This window comes from Glycine soja, chromosome 4 (genome assembly GCF_004193775.1).
Source record: "Glycine soja cultivar W05 chromosome 4, ASM419377v2, whole genome shotgun sequence".
Taxonomy (NCBI): domain Eukaryota; kingdom Viridiplantae; phylum Streptophyta; class Magnoliopsida; order Fabales; family Fabaceae; genus Glycine; species Glycine soja.
The window spans coordinates 46,831,389-46,852,350 of NC_041005.1; the positions used below are offsets into that span (position 1 = coordinate 46,831,389).

Sequence of the window (20,962 nt, forward strand, 5' to 3'; positions counted from 1 at the left end):
AAAAAAATAAAAAGGATAAAAATAAAAGACAAATGGAGTGAAAAATGAATAAAAAGAAAAAAGAAAAAAGAAAAAAATGGAGATATTCTTCTCAAATTGTTTGGATGAATTGAAAAGATATGATAAATCAATATATGAATTTTTATTTGGAGAGGTGTCTATATTTTTTAAATACGATTGTCTCCCAAGAAAGATATTCGAGAGATGTGTGTGTGAATCAAGTGCTAAAGTTCCAAAACGACAAAATTAGAATCTCAAGAGAAAGCAATTGAAAATACATCCGTCATAAGTGATACATAAATAAAATATAAAGTAAAATAAAAAAATTTACTCGATCCATCTAAATAAAGACCAAACTTTGATAAAGCATCAACGTCCTAATTTGCTTCACGAAATACATGATTCCAAGAGTAGTTCCCCATCTTTATGAATATATGACTTATTGTTGTTCAAATAGGCGGGCAAATATGATGAGGAAAACACTCATTCTTTAACAATTGTATAGCCAACTTTGAATTATACTCAGCCATCAAAGAATAAACCCTTGAGACCAAGTTGTTTGGATGTTAATAAGAATAGCCCAGAGCTATACCATTAGGACTCGGCAATAACCTAAATTATAACCATATGCTAAGACCATACATAGCACCATTGTGATCTCAAATTACTCCACCACAACCAACTTTGTCTCTGACACTTATCAGACCGTCACATTTAAGTTTTAAGCTCCCATTAGGTTGTTCTTTCCAATGGATAAGTTGAATATGTGGTGTGATGTACATGAGCCACAACTATCTTTTCATTAAGACAACTACACCAAATTTGTTGCACCAATTTGGTATCTTCTAAACACAACCCCACATAGATGGTTGAACTTGGTTGAAAACCAACTCATTTCGTTGGTGTCAAATAAGATAAAGTTTCGCTCTAAAATAATATACAACTATAACTTTGTGATGCAGGAGAGCATTTATTAACTGCCCTGAAGGATTTAAGACTAAATTCACCAAAAATTTTAGCCTCACACATCTCATTGTAAGCAACTGTGTGGACTTTCTTGTTACTATCAAACTCACCTCTCACAAAATTCCTACATTTCTTATCAATCTCATAAAAAACAAAAGATGGCAATGCAATTGTTTGCATTACATAGTTGGTAATAGCTCGAAAGGCCAATTTTGCCAAAGTAATACATCCAACCATAAAAAACATACCATTATTCCAATTGCCAAATCTGCTAGATACCTTGTCTAGTAAAAAAAACAAAAACCTTGCTTGGTGGTCCTCTTTTGGAAAATAGGGACACATTTGGAAATCTCTTCCTTAGCCTGACAATTGACATTCTTTGAAAAGAAAATTGTCATTTTATCATGATTAATTTTCTCACTTAAGTTGCCACAAAAAAGCTTTATCACTAATTTAATCTCCTCCATTTGCTCCATGTCGACTTTTGCAAATAAAATTAAATTATCTACGAAAGTCAAATAAGACAATTGAGTGTTTCCCTCTGACCAACTAAATGGGCTTGCATATCCTCTAGTCAACCAATAAATTTTTTAGGTGAAACAAACACTCAATATAGAGGACAAAAATAAAAAGGGAGATAAGATTGCCTTGTCCTATTTCCTTTGTGGTTTAAACTCTTCCAACTTCTCACTGTTCCAAAGCATTCTCATCTTAGGCAATGTGATACAATGCCTAATGAGTTCAACGAAATTTTTGGGACAATGTGCATCAATAAGGGTATTTAGAACTAACTCCACTTGAGATGATCACACACTTTCTCTAGGTCCACTTTAATCACCACCATGTGTTTATGGTGGAAATTTGTTTAGGTAATTAGCATGTAATTTATCATAATTTTTACACTTGATTCTTATCAATCCCAAACAACTTATTTAGTGTGACATGATCCTAATTGTAAGTTCTTTTTTATTTGAACTAGCAGTTAGTATAACTTTTAATTAAAAGAATTATGATATCAATCAAAAACACATGAAATTTTCATATAATCATGTACTATTATCATAAAAAACAATCACTTTGAGGATTAAAATTTGTAACATAAATGATTTTTAATAATCAATAAATTAACATATTATAAATCAAAAATCCATTTTTGATCAATATCACAAAAGTAGTTTCCTAGTAAGTTTATAATTTTTTTATAACACATGCATTATTAAAATACGTAAATGTAATCAAATTCGATTAAAAGAAAAAGTTATAATGAAATTGGAACAAAAGACCTATAAAAATAAAGTGTTTTGAAAGTAAATCAAATTGAAATACAAACAAAAGTAAAATGATAGAAAAATAAAGTGTTGTTGAAATGTAAATTGAATTGAAATACAAGACATTATAAAAGTTGCAGAAAAGTAAAGAATAACAAGTAAATAAGTATAAGTTTAGAGAAGAAATATAGAAGAAGAGAATTGCATGAAAAATAAATTGATCAATGTAAAGAAATTGTAGAAATTGTAAATTGTATTAAGATATGGGTTTGAACATACACTTTGTCTTAATAACTGATAGTCATTCTCCTTGTGCGACATATTTTTTTTAGAAAAAAGGATTGAGACAACACCAAAAGTAGAGGGGAGGCTCCCAACTAGGTTGGCACCCTCCTCCCTAATTATTCATTTGTTGGCTAGACTTGAATTTATTAGATGAAGTAAAAGATGAACACAAAACAACATGAGAGATTAGGCCAAGACCCATGTCAAAATGAGTTAAACCAATACCCAGGTAGACCCAAAAGATTACGTTTGTAATGGCTTGAACAAAAAACAAGGACAAGATCGCGCCAAAAAGATTGCATGTTATGCACAACAAAGTTAGCAATGGCATCTACACACTGGTTGTCTTCTTTATAAATGTGGGAAGCTCTAAAGCGAATTAGCTTAGTAAAAAATAGACAATTAATCCACCTATTATGTAGCTTCCAAGGGACTAAGTGAGGGTTATGTACAACTTGAATAACCAAGAAAGAGTCTCACTCTAGCCAAAGTGACTGCTAATTTCTATTATAAGCTTGCTCAATAACATTTATCACCCCAATAGCTCAACTTCAAAGGCATTGGCAATTCCAACAAAGTCCGCACAGCTCCCTAAAGCCTAGTTTTTGTCATCTCTGAAGATCCCTCTACACCCTACAAGACCAGGGTTACCTCTTATAGCTCCATCTGAGTTGCATTTTATCCACCCAAGAACTAGAGGCTTTTGAGGCACTTGAATGATGGAGGAGGGCTTGGGTGAGGTTTCTTGCAATGGTAAAGGCTTTAAACACGCATAATTCATCAATAGATCTTCCCATGGTTCCCAAATCAGAATTTCCTACCAAAGAAATGAAGGAGGAGATCATAATTTTAATGTTATGTAGAGGGATAACCACATTGTTGAATCTTTGGTTGTCACGACAATGCCAAATACCCCAAATTACAAAAATAATGGCAACAAGCCTAATTGATCGGAGTTGGGGGCTCACATGCTGCTTGAGAATATATAGAAGATTCTCTAGTGAGTGAAGGTTAAGCGGAGTTTGAAGAGTGCTAGAAATTCAATTCCATAGATAAAAAAAACACAAAGACACTTGAGGATGAAGTGGTCAGTGTCTTCAAAAGATCCAAGACAGAGGCCATAGGTGAAAACGAGAATGCATCCCCTTTTCTTCAGGTTAGAGTCCATAGGAAGCTTACCATGAAGGGCCTATTAGAGAAAGAAAAACCTAGAAAAAGGAATCACTTTAGACCATATAAGCTTCCACCATTGGGAGCTCTGGGTCAACTCCGATAGAAAAACATACGCTTCCCTCAAAGATAGGTTGCCATAGGGGTTACTCATCTAAACAAGCTTGTCCAGAATGTTCTGTCTTAGGATATCATTTTGTCTTAATTGTTGCTCGAGGTTAGGAAGAAGATCAACTAATGATTGTGGAACTTTCCAGCTAGCTAGATGAATAATATTTGCCACATTAGCTTGCATCTTGGAGTGAATAGAAGGTGGGATATGTAATTTGTCCACCAACGCTTTCCCTAACCAATTATCATTCCAAAGATGAATTGTAGCCCCATTGCCAACAAGCCACTTGGATTCCCTCCAAACTACTAGGATAAAATGGTTTAAAGCAACAAAAATCGAGGATTCATGGTACCTAACTTTGTTAGTAGAGTTTGTCAGGAATTTGTTCCTTAGGAAATTGGACCATTGGCTATCAATAGACAATGTTTTCCAAGCCAGGGACAACATTATTGCTTTGTTAATCTTCCTAATGGACCTTAACCCTAGATCCCTTTCTTTTACTGGCTCACAAACCTTTTCCAAGCCACTATAACTATTTTCCTGGTGCTACCATCATCAGACCAAATAATTTTTTTTAATAATCTATCAAACTCCTTCAACAAAGTAATGGGTCATTTGTACATATATAAGTTTTATGAAAGAATACCATACATCGCCGAATGCACCAATTGTAGTTTTTCCATGATGGAGAGGTGTTTTCCTTTCCTTGTAGCCAGTTTCTCTTTAATACCGTCGACAATAGGCTAAAGATGACACTGCCTCGAGTAACCTTTGAAAATAGGGACCTTTAGGTACTGAGAAGAGAAAAAGCCTTCTTGGAACCCCAAGATATACTTGATTATTAGAGCTCTAGCAGAAGTTATCTTTGGACCATAAAACCAACATTTGCTAAGGTTTAGTTGTTGCCCCGACACCTCAACATAGTCTTTAAACAACTTAGGAAACACCTTGAAGTTATTAGAGGTACCCTTGCAAAACAATATAATGTCATCCGTATATAAAGAGTGAGAGGGAACTATGTACCCCTTGGGGCTCGAGATAAGGGACAAAGAACTTGAGTCAACTTGCTGACAAATGCCCCTGTTCAGAACCTCTTTAGCCAATCAAAAGAGAATGTGAGATAACAGATCTCCCTGATGGACTCCATGAAGGCAGGAGAAAAACCCCACATGCCTACCATTTACTAGAAAGGAAAGCTTTCCAAAATTTAGGATCACTCTTATCCAATTGTAGAAAGTATAGTTGAATCCAAAAGACTGAAGAACTTGTAGGAGGAATTCCCAATCAATGGTGTTAAAGGCTTTCCAAACATCAAGTTTTAAAGCAAAATTTCCTCCAAACACTTTTATTATCAATCATATTGGCAGTCTTTGAGGTAATTTCAATGCTTTCAAAGATGTTTCTATTTCTGACAAAAGCTCTCTAGTCACTAGAGATCATGCAGGGAGCAATGATAGCAAGCTTATCCGCAAGAATCTTTGTGATTATCTTGAAATGGAAGCTTGCCAAGGCTATGGGCCAATAATCTTGAATCTTGTTAGCTTCTAGAAATTTTGGTATATGGACCACTAAATTTGAATTAGAGTTGGGGAGCAACCAGGCTTGAAGGAAGAATTGCCTTACCGAGTTTAAAACATCATTTTGAACTATATCCTAAAAATTATGATAAAAGCACCCTCCAAAACCATCTGGTCCATGAGCTCCTTTACCATTTATGGAAAAAACTGCAAACTTAACCTCATTAAGAGAAGGAATGACAATGAGCATGCTATTATCCTGTGTAGACACAAGCTGAGAGAACATCAGAGGACTTAGAGGATTCAATCATTTTTTGAATAATGTTAAGAGATTAACGAGCACCTAAAACCTTCTAGTCCGCATCTCAAATAACTATTTTGTTCCATGATCTTAGCTCCTACTTTAAGGCTTTAAGCTTTTCAAAGACAATGAAAATAGAACATCCCTAAATAGGCCTTTGCCAAACCTGTTGAACAATCTTTTTACAGTTCAGATGCTTTAACCACATGTCAAAAAATTTGAAGGAAGCTTGGAAGGAGGCCAAACCTTTTTTCATAGTGAGCAAAAGAGGGTGATGATTTGAGAAACATCTTGTAAGGGTGCAATAGGCTGGAGTGTCCCAAAAATCCAATCAAGAGTCAGTGCAAATAGCTCTATCAAGCCTAAGCTGAATAATATTGCTCGCCCTTCTAGCATTGGACCATGTGAAGTTAGCTCCACGAGTGTCCAAGTAAGTGAGTGAGCAGGTGTCAGCTAAGAATTAAAGTCATCACAAGAGGTCTTGTTAAGGCAATTCCCCTTAATCTTCCCATGGGCACCTCTAGTAGCATTTAAGTCGCCCGTAAAGAGCCATGGCCTAGTATGAGTACTCTGCAAATCAACAAGCTCTAATATGATTAACATAGTTAAAATAGAAAGCAACACATTGAGAAGAAATATAAATGATGTTAGGTTTGACATTAGGCCTACAAAAAACCTAAATGTTAGGAGTAAGTCTTCCCCCATCATTTGTAGCAACCAATTCTAATCCCAAATGATTCCAAAAAAAAGTCTTGGATCAAATCATGATTGATTGTAGGCTTAACAATTATGAAAATATCTGGTTTGTGCTCCTTGTAGAAGCTTTTGATGACTAGACAAGTATCTAGATTGCCTACCCTTCTAACATTCCAGAATATGCACTTCATTTGGTACCTATAGAAAAGCCAATCCTAGGTCATGATTTTTGGTTGTTCTTCTTTACTGTCCTTGCCTTGGCTTTTTTCTTTGTAGCTTTGGTAACTATTGGCTCAAAAGGTTGCTCCTTCTTATCTCGCACATCAATGAGCTCATCCGTCCACAATCTGGAAACTATCTTCAAGTCCTTGGCCACCACTTAGATAGGGTCATTGTTCGAACCTGAGGGGAAGATAGAGTTTGGAACCACTACCATTGGGTTACAATGTAGAAAGTTACCCCAAGACTCTCTTTCAGCCACATGGGTGAGGCTCCTATTCTATTGAGAGTTAGGGACAAGAAAAGTATCTGCCTCGGAGTCTCCCTCTTACTGTGGATTTGGCTCCCTCGGGGTAGTTATTTTAGGCAACACCTTAGAGGGGGATTCGATTAAGGTTGGGTCTTGGGGTTGATCATTCTATTTTTGTTCCAAAACAGGGGCTATGTCTTTTCCAGACTCCGTTTAAGGCATTTTTTTTCCTGGGTTGTTTCTTGGGCACTTTATATTTCTTGTGTGACATTTTGGTGTAAAGGTTTCTGTGTAATCTTCGTAACAAAAAAAAATGACCACCATTGTGCCTATTTATAGTTTAATTCGACTTAATGACCGATTTACAAGATTTGTACAAGTGTGCAATTTATTCAAATTAATTATCTATGATGTTAACACCTGTATCTTTGCGCTCTCTATCAAAAAACCTTTGATAATTGTCTTTATATACTTGATCAAAATAGCATGCCTTTGATGGAACACATATCTTCAATAACTTGTTTTTATAGATAGTTTTCATCTTATAAGTTATGTCTTCTCGATTTATCATCGAACCAAATCAATTTATGTCATTTTCAATGATTATTTGAATATGACCTCAGTATCATGTTCTTTCATTCCATTTGATCTCAATACTTAGAAATTTTTACTTACACCCTTAATACTATGTTTTACCCTTTTACTTCTATGGAATAAAAGACTTCGTATGCTATAGTAATGTTGTCACCATTGTGACAATTAGTAAGGGCTTACCAATTGTTTCATAACAAGTCTCAACCTCCATGTCAGAATTTTTGTAATAAATTTGTAAGATATTTCAAAGGTTTATGAGCCTAAAATCAAAGTTTAGAAACATCCTTAACTTTATGAGTCTATATAATAATAATGTCTTTAAGTTCTTTGACATGTAAGAGTTGACTAAAAAATGATTATACTAAAAAATAGAAAACAAAAATCATCTCTTCATAAAAGAAAAATACAAAAGTGATCTCCCATAATTTTTTATTATGTTTGATAAGAAATTACTTAAAGCCTCTTTAAATTAAGGACTTTGAAACTCTTCGGATTCTTTAGTTAATTTAACATAGATTCTAAAGGATCTACGAAAAAAAATTTAAATTTACGAAAAACAATCTAAAAAAAATGAAGGAGTAAAAATGTAAAATTATATCTTGGAAAAAAGAAATGAAAAATAGATTTTCCTTAAACCCTAAACCTTATGGGATAGGCTGTGTTCAGATTTCAACAACAACTACATTGCAAAACGAGTAGCTTGTAAACCTTTCTCTGCGCCCGCGTATGACTTTCAACTCTGTTCATTCCCTTGCCATGATCGCTAGCTTAAAATTCGCACGCAAACCCACTCTTCATCTTCGTTCCACTCCCTTCCAATGTGTCCCCAAGGTTGTGCCGAGATTTCTCGCTGCGGTTGAGGCTGAGGCCCCGACAAACGAGCAAACCAGTGTCTCAATTCGTGAAGAAGGCAAGTCAAGACTCAACACAGATGTTGTTCAACTTAGGTTTTATTTTTTAGGAAATTTTGAATTGAAGTTTTGCATTGTGTAATTCTGAAATGGATTGTGTTGTTAAATTGATGAAGAAATCGGGAAGGCCCCGGCATGGAAGAGACTGAATTACGAAGAGCTTGGGATTCGCAATTCAATGATTGGAAGCACTACGAAAAAGGTTCTCAACGGGCTGAGGAAAAAGGGTACATACTCCTGTCACTTTTTTAAGCTGGGTTTTATATGGAAGATGAAAGGAAGAGCACTTTAATGATTTTTTGTTAGTTATGAAGTGACATTGTTGATTGCTGTTGTTTAGATTTATATGGTGATTACATCTATGCTTTGTTGAAAAGTGACAGAAGCTAATGCAAATGAAAGACAAAACCAACACAGCTGAAAAATGGGAGGAGTTTTACTCACTTTATTCGTCAACCATTAGCCTTTAAATAGGCGTACATTAGAAACAAACCAGAAAATTAAAATAGGAATATGATACTCGAAAAACCGAGCCACATACAATCTGAACTTCATGCTAAAGAGTTGGCGAAACATAACATGATTAATGTCTAGTGTCTGTGACTTTACATAGAACCATAAATGAATTCTTTTGTCCAGAAAGTAGTTATACTGCACAATGTATATAGTGATTCAGTGTAATTATACTGCAACTAATGATTCAGTGTAACTGTTTGCATTTCGATTACATTCAGGCTAGAAGACTTTTAAATTTCCCGCTTAAGGATTGCAGCATCAACTAAATAAAAGAATTGGCCTGTAATTGTACTTATTGAACATCTCCTCAGACCTTGCAATAATTTGTGTTGCCTTTGGATGTTAAAAAATAACTGTGACTATGCAATACCTTTATTTTTATTCTCATCGATACAATTACAAGCCAAGTTTCAACCAATTATGGTCCTGGAGGGATTATATCTGCATTGCTATGCTATCATGTCTTGATATATTTCTTTTATTTTTATTGTTAATTATGTTTTCCATTTTTGCTTGATTCCTATATTTTGAATGTCCTGCTTTTGAACTGTCTAATATTTGTTTTTCTTCTCCTTGTAGGATATGATGTATACCTTGTAGGAGGTTGTGTGCGGGATCTTATTCTAAAGAAAACACCAAAGGACTTTGATATTATAACTTCAGCTGAGCTTAAAGAGGTTACCTACTTCTATTTTATTATGTTTTTAAAATTTTATGAATTATATTTTTGAAATGAATTAAATTTTATGTTTTTAAACCTCCTTACAACATACGTTTTGGTTTTGGTGGGACACTATCCCTCCTTTTGTTGTTTCTGATTTTCATGGGAACATATTTTGCATGCCTTCCTACAGGTTTACATAGGCTTTGTTTATCATGGGTTTGGTTGTATGTTCCCCTATGATCTTTGTATATGTTTTCTTTTTAATCTATTTGGTGTGCTGCAGATGATAGCTAGCATTGGGGGTGCTGACATAGTTGGGATCCCCTTTCACTATAGTGATGCTTAGCATGCCTTCTTTTGCTTATAAAAATAATAAATGAAATGACAGTTTACTGGACAGTGCTATAGATTAAACATCATGTTTATTAGAAGGACAACAAATGTGTTTACATTGGCATTTAGCTTTGCATAAAAAGTTAATTTATGGAATCTCTCTTGAAAACGTAAATTTTGGGCTCAATCTCTTAAGATCTTAAAATTACATGATGAATATTGATTTACTTTGCAGGTGACGAGAACATTTTCATGGTCTGAGATAGTTGGTAAACGTTTTCCTGTATGCCATGTTCACATGGATGATACCATTGTTGAGGTTTGATATTCCTGTTAACTTTAAAGAATTTTAGTTTTGGTCTAAATTTTCTCCTCTGAAATGCCTGTTTGAATTTATCTGTATTAAGTGCTGAATTTCTTATATTGCTTTTTATTTTTTTATATATTTATATTGATAATCTTATCTCCATTCCGATTAGGTTTCAAGTTTTGATACTACTAAATGCAAGGCGGGTATGGAATTCTCTCATCATATTGAAGCACCTAGTGGATGTGGCAAGAAGGATCATCTTCGTTGGATGAATTGTTTAAACCGAGACTTTACAATTAATGGGTTGCGCACCAGTCCCTGCAACTTAAAAGATTGAAAATCTCTTTCTCTACTGCTCTATTTGAAGGAGAGAGGGGGGGGGGGGGGGTGCATGTCTGCAATTGGCTTCTCTATAACCGCTCTGCTTTGTTTAAAATTCACATATACTTAGTTTGTACAGCTCTTATGCTGTTAACGAACTTCATGCTCTTGCAGGTTGATGCTTGATCCATATGCAAGAATTGCCTATGATTATTTTGGAGGAATAGAAGATATTAGAAAAGCTAAAGTGTGCATGTATCTCACAACATCTGTGGTTTCTTATATTACTTTTGCTAAGCAGCAGTTTGAGACTTTGTAACAATTTTCTGTGTGAATAGGTGCGAACAGTAATCCCTGCCGAAACTTCATTTCAGGAAGATTGTGGTGAGTTTCCATGATCGATTACTTCATTCTACTTTTCTGTATTTTGTGCATTTTTAGGTGTAAACTGCTTTGAACTCAGCATCTCTCTGGATTCCTTAGGTTTATCTGACAGCATATTTTTTTTTTCTGCAGCTCGCATTCTACGTGCAATTAGAATTGCTGCTCGCTTAGGATTTAGTATTTCAAAGGAAACAGCTCATTTTATTAAAAATCTGTCTTCTTCAGTATTAAGCCTTGATAAGGTATTTGTTAGAACACAAATTTTTTTTCCAATAGTATCTTAATTATTTCTTTAATCAATTTAGGGTATCATATTTTATCTCCTAGGATTGGTTTTAGTTAGGATCATGATATGATATATTAATATAAATAAGGGTTAGTGATTTATGTTCTGTACACATTATAACATATAATATAACATATCATAATACACTGGAGAATATCATTTGAAGTCTCTATTCTCTCAATTTCCCCCTTCAACCCCTAAAATCCTATAATTTAAATGTTATCAGAGTGAAACCATTCTTTGTTGGCTATCACAATTAGTACTCTGTTTCTGAGATCCTTAAAAAATCTGGAGCTTTATTTTGTTACGATGTTTTTTCCGTATGGCAATCTATGCTAAAAGTCAGTATGAAATGGAGCAAGGCTATGAAAAGATAGACTGAAGCATAGCCAGTTTGTGGAAAGATAGGATAAAGTGGAGTCATTAAGCTAAAATGGAGCTAATCTGCTGAAAGATAGGCTCAAACATACCAATTTTTTGAAAGACATGTTGAAATGATAGCAAGGCCTCTCAACTGAACAAGAGCTTGAGGCTAGAACTCAATATGGCAAAACTCACAAAGGAGAGCTTGGGAGCAAATAAAGAATAGAAAAACAAGAAAATGAAATATAGGTTTAGTGGTATGAATCCCACAAGACAAAAGGAAGAAATTATCCATGAATACCATGTCGAAATAATAATTTAAGCAAAGAAGGAATAAAAGAGATAATTTATTTGAATGATATTCTCTTGTGTACAAAGAGAAGATAGAATACATAATGACTATATATGAGCAAAGATTGGTGTGGCACTCATTGAGGAAAAGATGACAAAAAACCGGTTAAGGTGGTTTGGGCATATACAAAAAAGGCCACAAGAGGCACTGGTTGAAAGAATAGATTGCATGATTTTTAGTCGATGAAAAGGAGAAGAGGGAGATCAAAAAGGACAATGGAGGAAATCATTAAGGGAGATCTCAGGCTAAATAATATTTTGAAACTTTGGTTTTTAACCATGCCAAATGATGTCTGTGATCCATGTAACCGATCTCATCTAGTGGGATAAGGCTTTGTTGTTGTTGTTATTCTCTTGTGTACAATGACATGATATAAACGATAAAATACTAATTCTTAGTTTCTTACAAAGAAATAAAGAAATCAATAAACATGATAAAATAGCAAAACCATCCTCCACAAGATCAATCAAGATACTTTAAGATATTCTAAAATACAATAATAATATTGCGAGATGTTTTATAGATATTCTAATTTCTAACAATATGTATACCAATGTCCTGGCTAATTTGTTTTCCTTCTTTAATTGTTTCAGGGCAGGCTCTTGATGGAAATGAATTATATGCTAGCATTTGGTTCTGGGGAAGCTTCTTTGAGGCTATTATGGAAATTCGGTCTTCTAGATATACTTCTTCCCTTTCAGGTAGATGTTGATTTTTCCTTTAATTTCTGAATCCCAATCATGGAATGCAAGTTTAATTTAGGTTTAGTATTACAGGCTGCTTATTTTGCTCAACATGGATTTCAAAGACGGGATAGAAGAACCAATATGCTTCTGGTAACCCCAAACCAACCTCTTTGTGGAGTTTAGACTTATGACATTTGCAGGATATAGATTAACTTACCGGCATTAATCTACATGGAATAGCATACTAGAGATCAAGTTTCCTAAGCTAACTCAGTAACTTGTTTGTTATCCTGTCTGTCAAGTTGTGCATTAAAAACATGTACGTGTTAGGAAATTAATTCAAGCCCTCCCCCAATTTCACATAATCCTTGCATATGCTATATAAACTAGACTGTGCAATATGATGAGTTCCTTGGTTACTGAGGACATGGATTTTTTTTTCTGGGGGTGGGGTGGGGAGGGGGTATTTAACTCAGTTTGAATACCTTGACTAAGAATTAGCACAATTAGGAATTCATTCTTATTTTAATCATTAAAGTCTACCAAATCCTTCTTGCATATAAGAATGGGCTGCATACTGTGTGTACCTTATTTTCCTACATATTCATTAAAGCTTTTCATACTAGTCTTATAATATAAACATATGACCGAAGTCTAAGAATTCCAACTTTCGTGTGGCTTAGACTTATCTCAGCATAATAATATTTGTTTCTTGGGTATTATTTTAAAATGCATAAGATAATATCACCACTTTGACATTTTACTTGTTTGATCTTTTGTAATTTCATTGCAGTCTTTCTTCTCCAATTTGGATAAACTTTTGACACCTAATTGACCTTTCTTGTTGGATCTTTTGTAATTTCATTGCAGTCTTTGTTCTCCAATTTGGATAAACTTTTGGCACCTAATCGACCATGTCATAATAGCTTATGGTAAGATCTATTATGCAACAACAATGCCTTTATCTCCCTTGTTTTACTTTTTTAGCCATATGTCATAAACATAATTGTAATGCTGGCATTGCTGCGTGAAAAAAAATGCATTAGAATACTTCTGTAGTTAGCGGAAGAACTGCAGTTAAGCCTTCTTTGAGGATCATGCTATACACCAACATATGTTTGAAGACATGAATTAAGATTATTTGTCTTTGCCCATCAAAAAAAAAAGTTTGTCTTTTCTCTCTTCCTGTTTTAGAGTGAATGTCTCACAAAGAACCTCTATTTCCTGATTCATTTATCATCAATTGAAGCCCATGGTTTACTTTAATTTTTTTTCTTTTATGAAGCAGTTTATATAACAATCCATTTGGGCTTTAAACTTTTTTTTGATCCTTGCAAATATATCTGTTTTTGTTTTTAGTCTCTGTAATTGCTTTTTTGTTTTTGTTTTTGATGCCTTGACGTCACCTGTTTTTCTCCTTGCCGGTTACTTTCCATTAGCAACATGTTTTACATCCCTGCAAATATAGTAGTTTTAATTTTATATCCTTGTAAAATATTGCAATTTTTGTTTTTAGTCATTGTAAATATAGCGCGATTTTTTTAGTCCATGCCATTACGTTGCTGCAAAATACAATAGTTTCTGTTTTTAGTCCTTGTTGTCACGGCACAGACCAAAACAAGTGATGACAAATATTGCAGGGATAAAAAACCACAATTTTTCTTATAGGGTCTAAGTACAAAAATCATTGTAATTTGCAGGGACATAATGGCATGAAGGCAAGGACGATTCAATGCATGATGCTCCCACCTAGTGGGCTTGGGGTGGGTATATGTAAGCAACCTTACCCCTGCAAGTGGAGGAAGTGTTTTTAAAATTTGAATCCATGACCTCGAAGTCACAAGGCAGCAACCTTATTGTTGTGCCAAGTCTCGCACTCTTTCAGTGCCTGTCACTGGTCTATGGACAATTCATTTTTCTTTTTTGGGATCTAGAACTAGAACCTGAGAATGGGTCGGGGGAATGGGAATAAAGATTCTTTCCTCTGAAAAGGAGAGGTGGGGAGGGGGATCTTGTTATCAGTCCTAAATAAGATAGAATTGAAGACCTCATAATCGTACCAAAGACACGGTCTATGACTATTTAAAGAAAATGCCATGCTCACAGTCTTCTATGCTAATCTTGTCTTGGGTGAAACTATAATCTAAACTCAGAGTTGCCTTAGGTGAAATCAAGTGCCCCACACCAGTGTGTCTGGGAAACATCTATATCATTTCTGATTTTTTTTTTAATTTTCTTTGTAACAGTTTTTGTTCATAAAAAACAAAAATCTCATACTTTTGGAGCCCTTGTATATTTAATTTGATCATTTAGCAACCTTCACACTTTGAGTATGTTTGAAGTTTTCTTTTCTTAATTTTCTTCGATGGTTAAAATTATTTATAAACATTGTTTTTATTTCTACCCATTATTCTGAGGCTGGGTGGACAAAGCTAAGTACATCTGGAATCTATGTTTTCAGGGTTGGTATCCTAGCATTACATAAAGCATTGAGTGATCGACCAAGGAACCCTTTGGCTGTTGCTGCATTTAGCCTTGCAGTTCATAATGGTGGAAATTTGTTGGAAGCGGTAAGCATGGCAGGGATGATCAACAAACCACATGATGTCAGATTTCCTGAATTATTAGATCCTTCAGGTCTGGATGCTGAGGCATTGGAAGCTGAGATTCTGGATCTTGCTGAGTCTGTTAGAGGGACAATATTGCAGATGACAAATGAATATTTTGTGTCTCAGGCTATGGCTGACTATCCTCAAGCCCCTCGTTCGAATCTGGTGAGCATCTTTTTCCTTGATTTTTATGTATACTTGAGGACAATGTTGTCCAGTTACTCCAGTAGATGGATTACACTGGATATTTCAAACTTCCATTAAAAACAAAACTTGCAATTTTCCCCACCAATAGCACACATTTTCACGAGCAAACCATGCAGAGAGAGAGAGAGAGAATGTTTACAGCCGTTGGGTTTCTTATAATTTAAATTATATTTCATGTGAAGTTGTGAACAAGGAAGGTTCCTTAATCCTTACTAGTCTGTGATTCTGTATCTTCTTAATAGTTATGAATTTAATCCATTTCCATTCCCAAGTGCCAGCCAGGGAATTTTCTTTTTCAAGTACATAAACCGTAATAAGATAAGGCCTAGAAATTGAAACCTTAAAGGATGTGTATGTATTTTTTTCAACAAATTCTTGAAAAAAATAGTTCATTTCATTTAGATAGTGAGAAATTGAGTTGTATACTTGGAATGTTAACTTATTATTTTATAATTTATGGATTACTTGGGCAATTATTGATGATGTTATTAGGCAGTTCAAATTGCAAATCAACCAGATATTTGATATTTTTTAGAGCAAATTACACTCGTCCCCTTGAAGTTAGTGTTTATTACACTTACACCCCTTCGCTAAAATCACATTTCTTTTATCTCCCCTGAACAGTCACCATTACTAACGGTGTTAATTTTTTGTGAAATACCCTAAGAACCCCTATCATTCTCGTGTAAATCTGCTCCCAGCCCAAGTTCACGCCGGGTTTTACCTACGAAAACACCGTCAACACGCTCCTCACCTCCCTCGTCAACTCCGTCTCCTTTGCCAACCACAACAACTTCACCTTCCCCGCTTCCTCTGACGTCATCTACGGCCTCTTCCAGTGTCGCAGCGACCTCACCAATGACCGGTGCTCTCACTGCTTGTCGCATGCGGTCACCCATCTCGGCAACCTCTACTTCATCTCCTGCGACGGCGTGTTGCAGCTCGACAACTGTTTCGTCAAGTACGACAATGCCACCTTCATCGGGTCAAGGACGTGATGGCGGTGCCACCAAATCCTCACTCCTCCTTTTTCTCGTTATCTTTGACAGTGTTAGTGGGTCTAGGGGTCACAGTGTAATGGATGGTAAAAAAAAACAAGGGAGTCTTGTGTATGATAAAAAAAAGGAGTGAGATTGAGTGTAATAAGCACTAATCTCAAAGGGTATAAGTGTAATTTGCTCTTTTTTATTGTTTAGGAGTCCATGTTATAGTCCTTAGAATTGCAAGATTCAATATGATTCAGCAAGCTAGTTATTCATATCATATGTTAAGTTAGAGATGGCTTTGAATTGTGCTATTCCTGCATAAGTGATTCTGTACTACCTATGCAAATTACACAAACCATTGATTCTTTTTTTCTTTCTATTATGCATCTCTTTCACCAATCCTCAGGCAAGAAATAAAAAGTCAGATAAGCTCAAATGATTAATTGAAAAGGAACTAAAGGAATGCTCTTAAACACATCGTATTTGATTCTTTCGATTGCTCTAATTTCATTCAGGCTTCACACAAACACTTCTTCACTCTATGCACCCTATTTGGCTCATTGGCTGGTCTGTTGTTCCATATTTATTATTTTGAAACAAAGTGTTCATGCAGTTGCTTGATTACTCTCTATGGCTTTATTTGGCTATATCATTGCTTCATTTTCATTCTTCTTAAACTTGGGCTTTCTGCAGTCAACTTTATGTGTCTCCTAAGGCAAAGAAGGGGAAGATAGATGTTACCAACGTTGTGCACTTGAGTATTGGCACGTTCAATGTACATACAATGTGGGGTATTCTTAGGCTGAACTACCATTTAGTGAAGAACTAAACTAAGACTTGTGATATGATATTAGTGGAAATCTGGGATATCACTCAAGGACTATATTTTGCTTTAAAATTAATTTGACGATGTAGATTCCATTTCTGTGCCATGTCTTGTTTTGACTGATAAGTGTAATACACTACAATAACTTTCTTGATTTTTTTCTTAATCTTTTGTCAATTTTACAGGTATTCATCCCGATAACATTATATGTAAAAGTATACAACATGTTCGACTGTGTGAGAAGGAGTACCGTTAAGAAATTTTTGTCAAAGCAACACAGGAAAATTGATTACCAGTCCTTAGCTCTGGGTAACCTGCAAGAAGTACGACATGTTTTCGCAAGGATTGTATTTGATACCGTATACCCACTTTGCCCTAATCAAAATCAATCATTAAGAAGCAATTGTATTTCACAGGGAGGCTAGTTTAGTTTGAAATTTTTATCAGAAATCATGAGAAACATGCTGCTGAAGTAGGCATTTTATCAAAAGGGAACTGTCCTAAATTCCAGGCTCAAAGCAGTGGCTTGCAGGAATTATCATCAATTTCTTGTCAACTTTTGAGAGGAAGTTGCACTAGTGCACCACCCTACCCTGGTATGCAATGTGTCAGACTCGCTACATAGTCAGAGGATAATAGAGATTAGAGGGAGCGCTTTTTCGAGTGTAAAGGAAAGCTTAAATCCAAGCTATGCTGTGAAGCATTCTGTACTGAATAATGTATTGTATTTAGCAATTTCAAATGTCCTCGTCATAGAATTGTGAGTTATTGCGGAATTCACCAAGTAAAAACGAGTTCTTTTTTGTTAGCGAATGAAACACAGAATTTTGGTGGAATCGACTGCTCTACTCTACAGCTTTGAAATATTGTTCATTTGTTTAATAACATTTTTTTTATTACATTAGTCTTGAGTTTCCTTCATTTGTCACTGCAAGAGATTTGTTTTATTTGAGTGTTATTTAACACATTAGGGCAGATTGAATATGGGTTAAACTATTTTCATTTTTTTTTAAAAACTACTTTTATAAAACATTCAAACAACGAAATTTGAGCTTCATTTCTTTTTTTCGTCTTAGATTTCTTTGTCTCTTTGAACCCCAATTATTGAGTCGAGCCGGGTGAATTTGTTAAGACTTTTTGTGCCTATTTTGGGGGAGTTATTTGATTCTTAAATTATGAGTTTGGATGTCCGTATGCTAAGGGTATATATAACTAGTATTAAAATTTTGTTTACGATATTTTAAAGTTGTTTATTCATTAGTTATTAATGATTTTAAGTCATGAGTATAGAGTAATATTTTTTTAGTATAACCAGGGAATCAAACTTCTGTCTTTGTTAAAAGACACAAATATTGAATTACTTGTGTTAGCAATTTTATTTATAATTATTTTTATAGACATTTTTTAGTTATTTTCTTTATTATAATAATTATTTATATATATAATTTTATATTAATATTATACTTGAAATTTTTGTTTTTGAAAATATCATACTTATAGCTAATTTTAAGAATTGTTGAACTCCAATATCATCCATTCATTGGCATTATTGATTGACACCCACAATGTTATTTAACACCTAATGAGATAGTAAAAAGAGAGAAAAATAGTATGACAAAATTTATGATATAAGAGAAAAAAAAAACAAATGAGAAATATTGGTAGGATTTCAAATAATAAAGTGCTTATATATCACTATTCTTATAAAACTTATACAAAGGTATCATATAAATAGTATAATTTTATTTTTTAATTATGTATCCATCTCCCAATGCTTTGCTGGCCCGGGGTGCCCCCTATATATCAAAGCCAATTCCTATAAGCACAAGTTGCATCCGATGTTGACCGTACAAGTAACTGCCACGTTAGCTTTAGATAGGCTGTGCCTCTGACATACAATGCTCAATAGTCAATATTGTTACTTGGTGGTCGTGGGATATGACAAAGCTTACTACTACCACTTGTAATATCAATTTCTTTGGTCCAAATATTGAAAACTGCTTCATGAATAGTTTCAGTGAATGCATGAAAATGACTCTTAATAAGTACATTTGTCAAATTCCTAATACTCTATACATCCCGTTGATGTGCATTGGTAAAGACAGCACCCCGACGAGTGATGTGTATTACAGATAATTAGATGGCTACACTACACCTGCGACTCGGCCAATGATTTTGAATCTGTTTTTGGATAGGTCTGATAGCATAAGATATTGCTCGAACTATAAGGGCCTATGGCTAAGACATAATAATTAAAAACAGCCAATTGTCAGAGAAATTAGATGGAAAAATGATAAGATATTGTAGAGTAAATTCACTAATTGTACATAACATTATGAAAGGTTTAAGTAATGTCACTATGGATAAACACTGCCAATATGTTCAAACCACTTTGAAATTCCTGGCCAAATTGTGATGTTCTACAGGTAATGCAATATTTGCTCAGTTTATTACGCTGACCCATTAATTTGGGGAAAAACTTAGATGCAATTTCTTGTGATGTTTTTGGTCCTATTTTCTATTAAGAATTGGAGTTTTATTTCGACAATCTACGAAATAAAGATTTACATTAAAGGTCAACATAAATTAGTGAGGTAAAACTCAAATTTTGATCAGAGAACAACACTAAAGTCTAAAAAATACCTATATAACTGTATGCAAGTTTTTTCTTTTATGAAATAATCAAGTGGTGAAAAATTGGAGGGATGTTTAAAAATGCAGGCTTTTTGTAGAATTTCAAGTTTGAGAACAGACTTTGTGCGGTGGGCCAGAAGGAGTTTTCCTTCTTTGAGAACATCTGACTTTCGCATCTCTTGTGCAGTAATTCATTTCCAGCTAAATAATTTTTTCCCATCAAATTTTGCATGCATGGAAAAAGAACTCGAAAATTCGCCACATGAAACTCTTGTAATGATCCAGGCAGAATCTGAGACAGTGCAAGTTTATGAGATTGTGAGAAAAATACTTACTCTGGCACTTGAATCTGAGCTTACCCCAGAAACCAAGTTAGAAAGATTCTTATTCACAAAGCATAAAATTGGGAATTACTGAGGAAAGGACTAGTTTTTTTTTTTTATATTTTTTGTTTTATTTAGAAAATTTAAGTCTGTGCAGTTTATGAAGCTTTGGTTTGGACACATGAATATATAATTGTGGCTGCTATGGAAATAGTGATGACTATGGAGGAAGAATTCGGCATCATCGTTGAGTAGAAGAACTCTAAATTAATAACAATCGTCCAAGAAGCAGCAGAGTAAATAGACAAAGTGGTTCAAAAGAATGATGGAGACTAGGAGGTGAGCTGAATGCAAATTCATACGGTTTTCTGAAGTGATAGTAGAAGTATCTAGTATAACTGAAAAGTGTTCATCATTCAACCAAGTTATTTGGCCTCGTTTTTATACTAATAAATGCTCTTTAATAAGCAGATTAGTTTTTCTTTTATTTTTTAATGCAACTTAGTTGTGTAACTTGCTATTCCTATTTGTGTAAGTGGCATGTTCTTGTACTCTGCTCTCTCTCTTTTTCCTAGAAGATATGTATCCCATTTATTACTTTTGTAGGGCAAGACCAAGACTAAAGTTTAATCTAATAGGTGTTTAGTGTTATTGGTCAAGTTTACCACTGAGGGGTGTCACTGGACATAGGGTGTCTGGTTTTTCATATTAAATATTACATTGTACAGGTAGCTATGTTTTCATCGCTTTGACGAAATCATTTGGTACTTTGGGTGTTTATATCCACTCCTTGTGGTTTAATCATTGTGCTTGGCTTCTACTTTTTTGTGGGGTATTAAAAAGTTAAAGTTATGCCTTGATTAATACGTACAG

At 34.5% G+C, this 20,962-nt stretch overlaps 1 protein-coding gene across 3 annotated transcripts; it reads left to right on the top strand.

Moving 5' to 3' along the window:
• The first annotated feature begins 8,021 nt into the window (after nucleotides 1–8,021).
• LOC114409977 (poly(A) polymerase I-like) lies at nucleotides 8,022–17,965 on the top strand. Of its 3 annotated transcripts, XR_003666253.1 has the most exons (14): nucleotides 8,022–8,288; nucleotides 8,406–8,516; nucleotides 9,385–9,482; nucleotides 10,038–10,121; nucleotides 10,282–10,415; nucleotides 10,608–10,680; nucleotides 10,772–10,817; nucleotides 10,950–11,059; nucleotides 12,412–12,519; nucleotides 12,595–12,654; nucleotides 13,375–13,436; nucleotides 14,966–15,278; nucleotides 17,000–17,092; nucleotides 17,318–17,443. XR_003666253.1 is itself a non-coding variant. In XM_028373682.1 (13 exons), exons 1-13 carry the CDS (start codon nucleotides 8,105–8,107, stop codon nucleotides 17,555–17,557), a joined length of 1,623 nt encoding a protein of 540 aa, XP_028229483.1. In that variant the 5' UTR covers nucleotides 8,022–8,104; the 3' UTR covers nucleotides 17,558–17,965. The 3 variants fall into 3 exon arrangements, 2 of the variants coding, with proteins under 2 accessions (XP_028229483.1, XP_028229485.1); XM_028373682.1 differs by lacking the exon at nucleotides 17,000–17,092 and having other exon boundaries at nucleotides 17,318–17,965; XM_028373684.1 differs by lacking the exons at nucleotides 12,595–12,654; nucleotides 17,000–17,092 and having other exon boundaries at nucleotides 17,318–17,965.
• The last annotated feature ends 2,997 nt before the right edge of the window (nucleotides 17,966–20,962 follow it).

What these genes read in the sequence shown, in the direction of transcription:
- LOC114409977 (XM_028373682.1), top strand. Translation starts at nt 8,105, where the DNA reads ATGACTTTCAACTCTGTTCATTCCCTTGCCATGATCGCTAGCTTAAAA. An exon ending in CAGTATTAAGCCTTGATAAG is followed by an intron (nt 11,060 to 12,411) that starts GTATTTGTTAGA and finishes TAATTGTTTCAG; the next exon opens with GGCAGGCTCTTGATGGAAAT. An exon ending in AAGCCCCTCGTTCGAATCTG is followed by an intron (nt 15,279 to 17,317) that starts GTGAGCATCTTT and finishes TCAATTTTACAG; the next exon opens with GTATTCATCCCGATAACATT.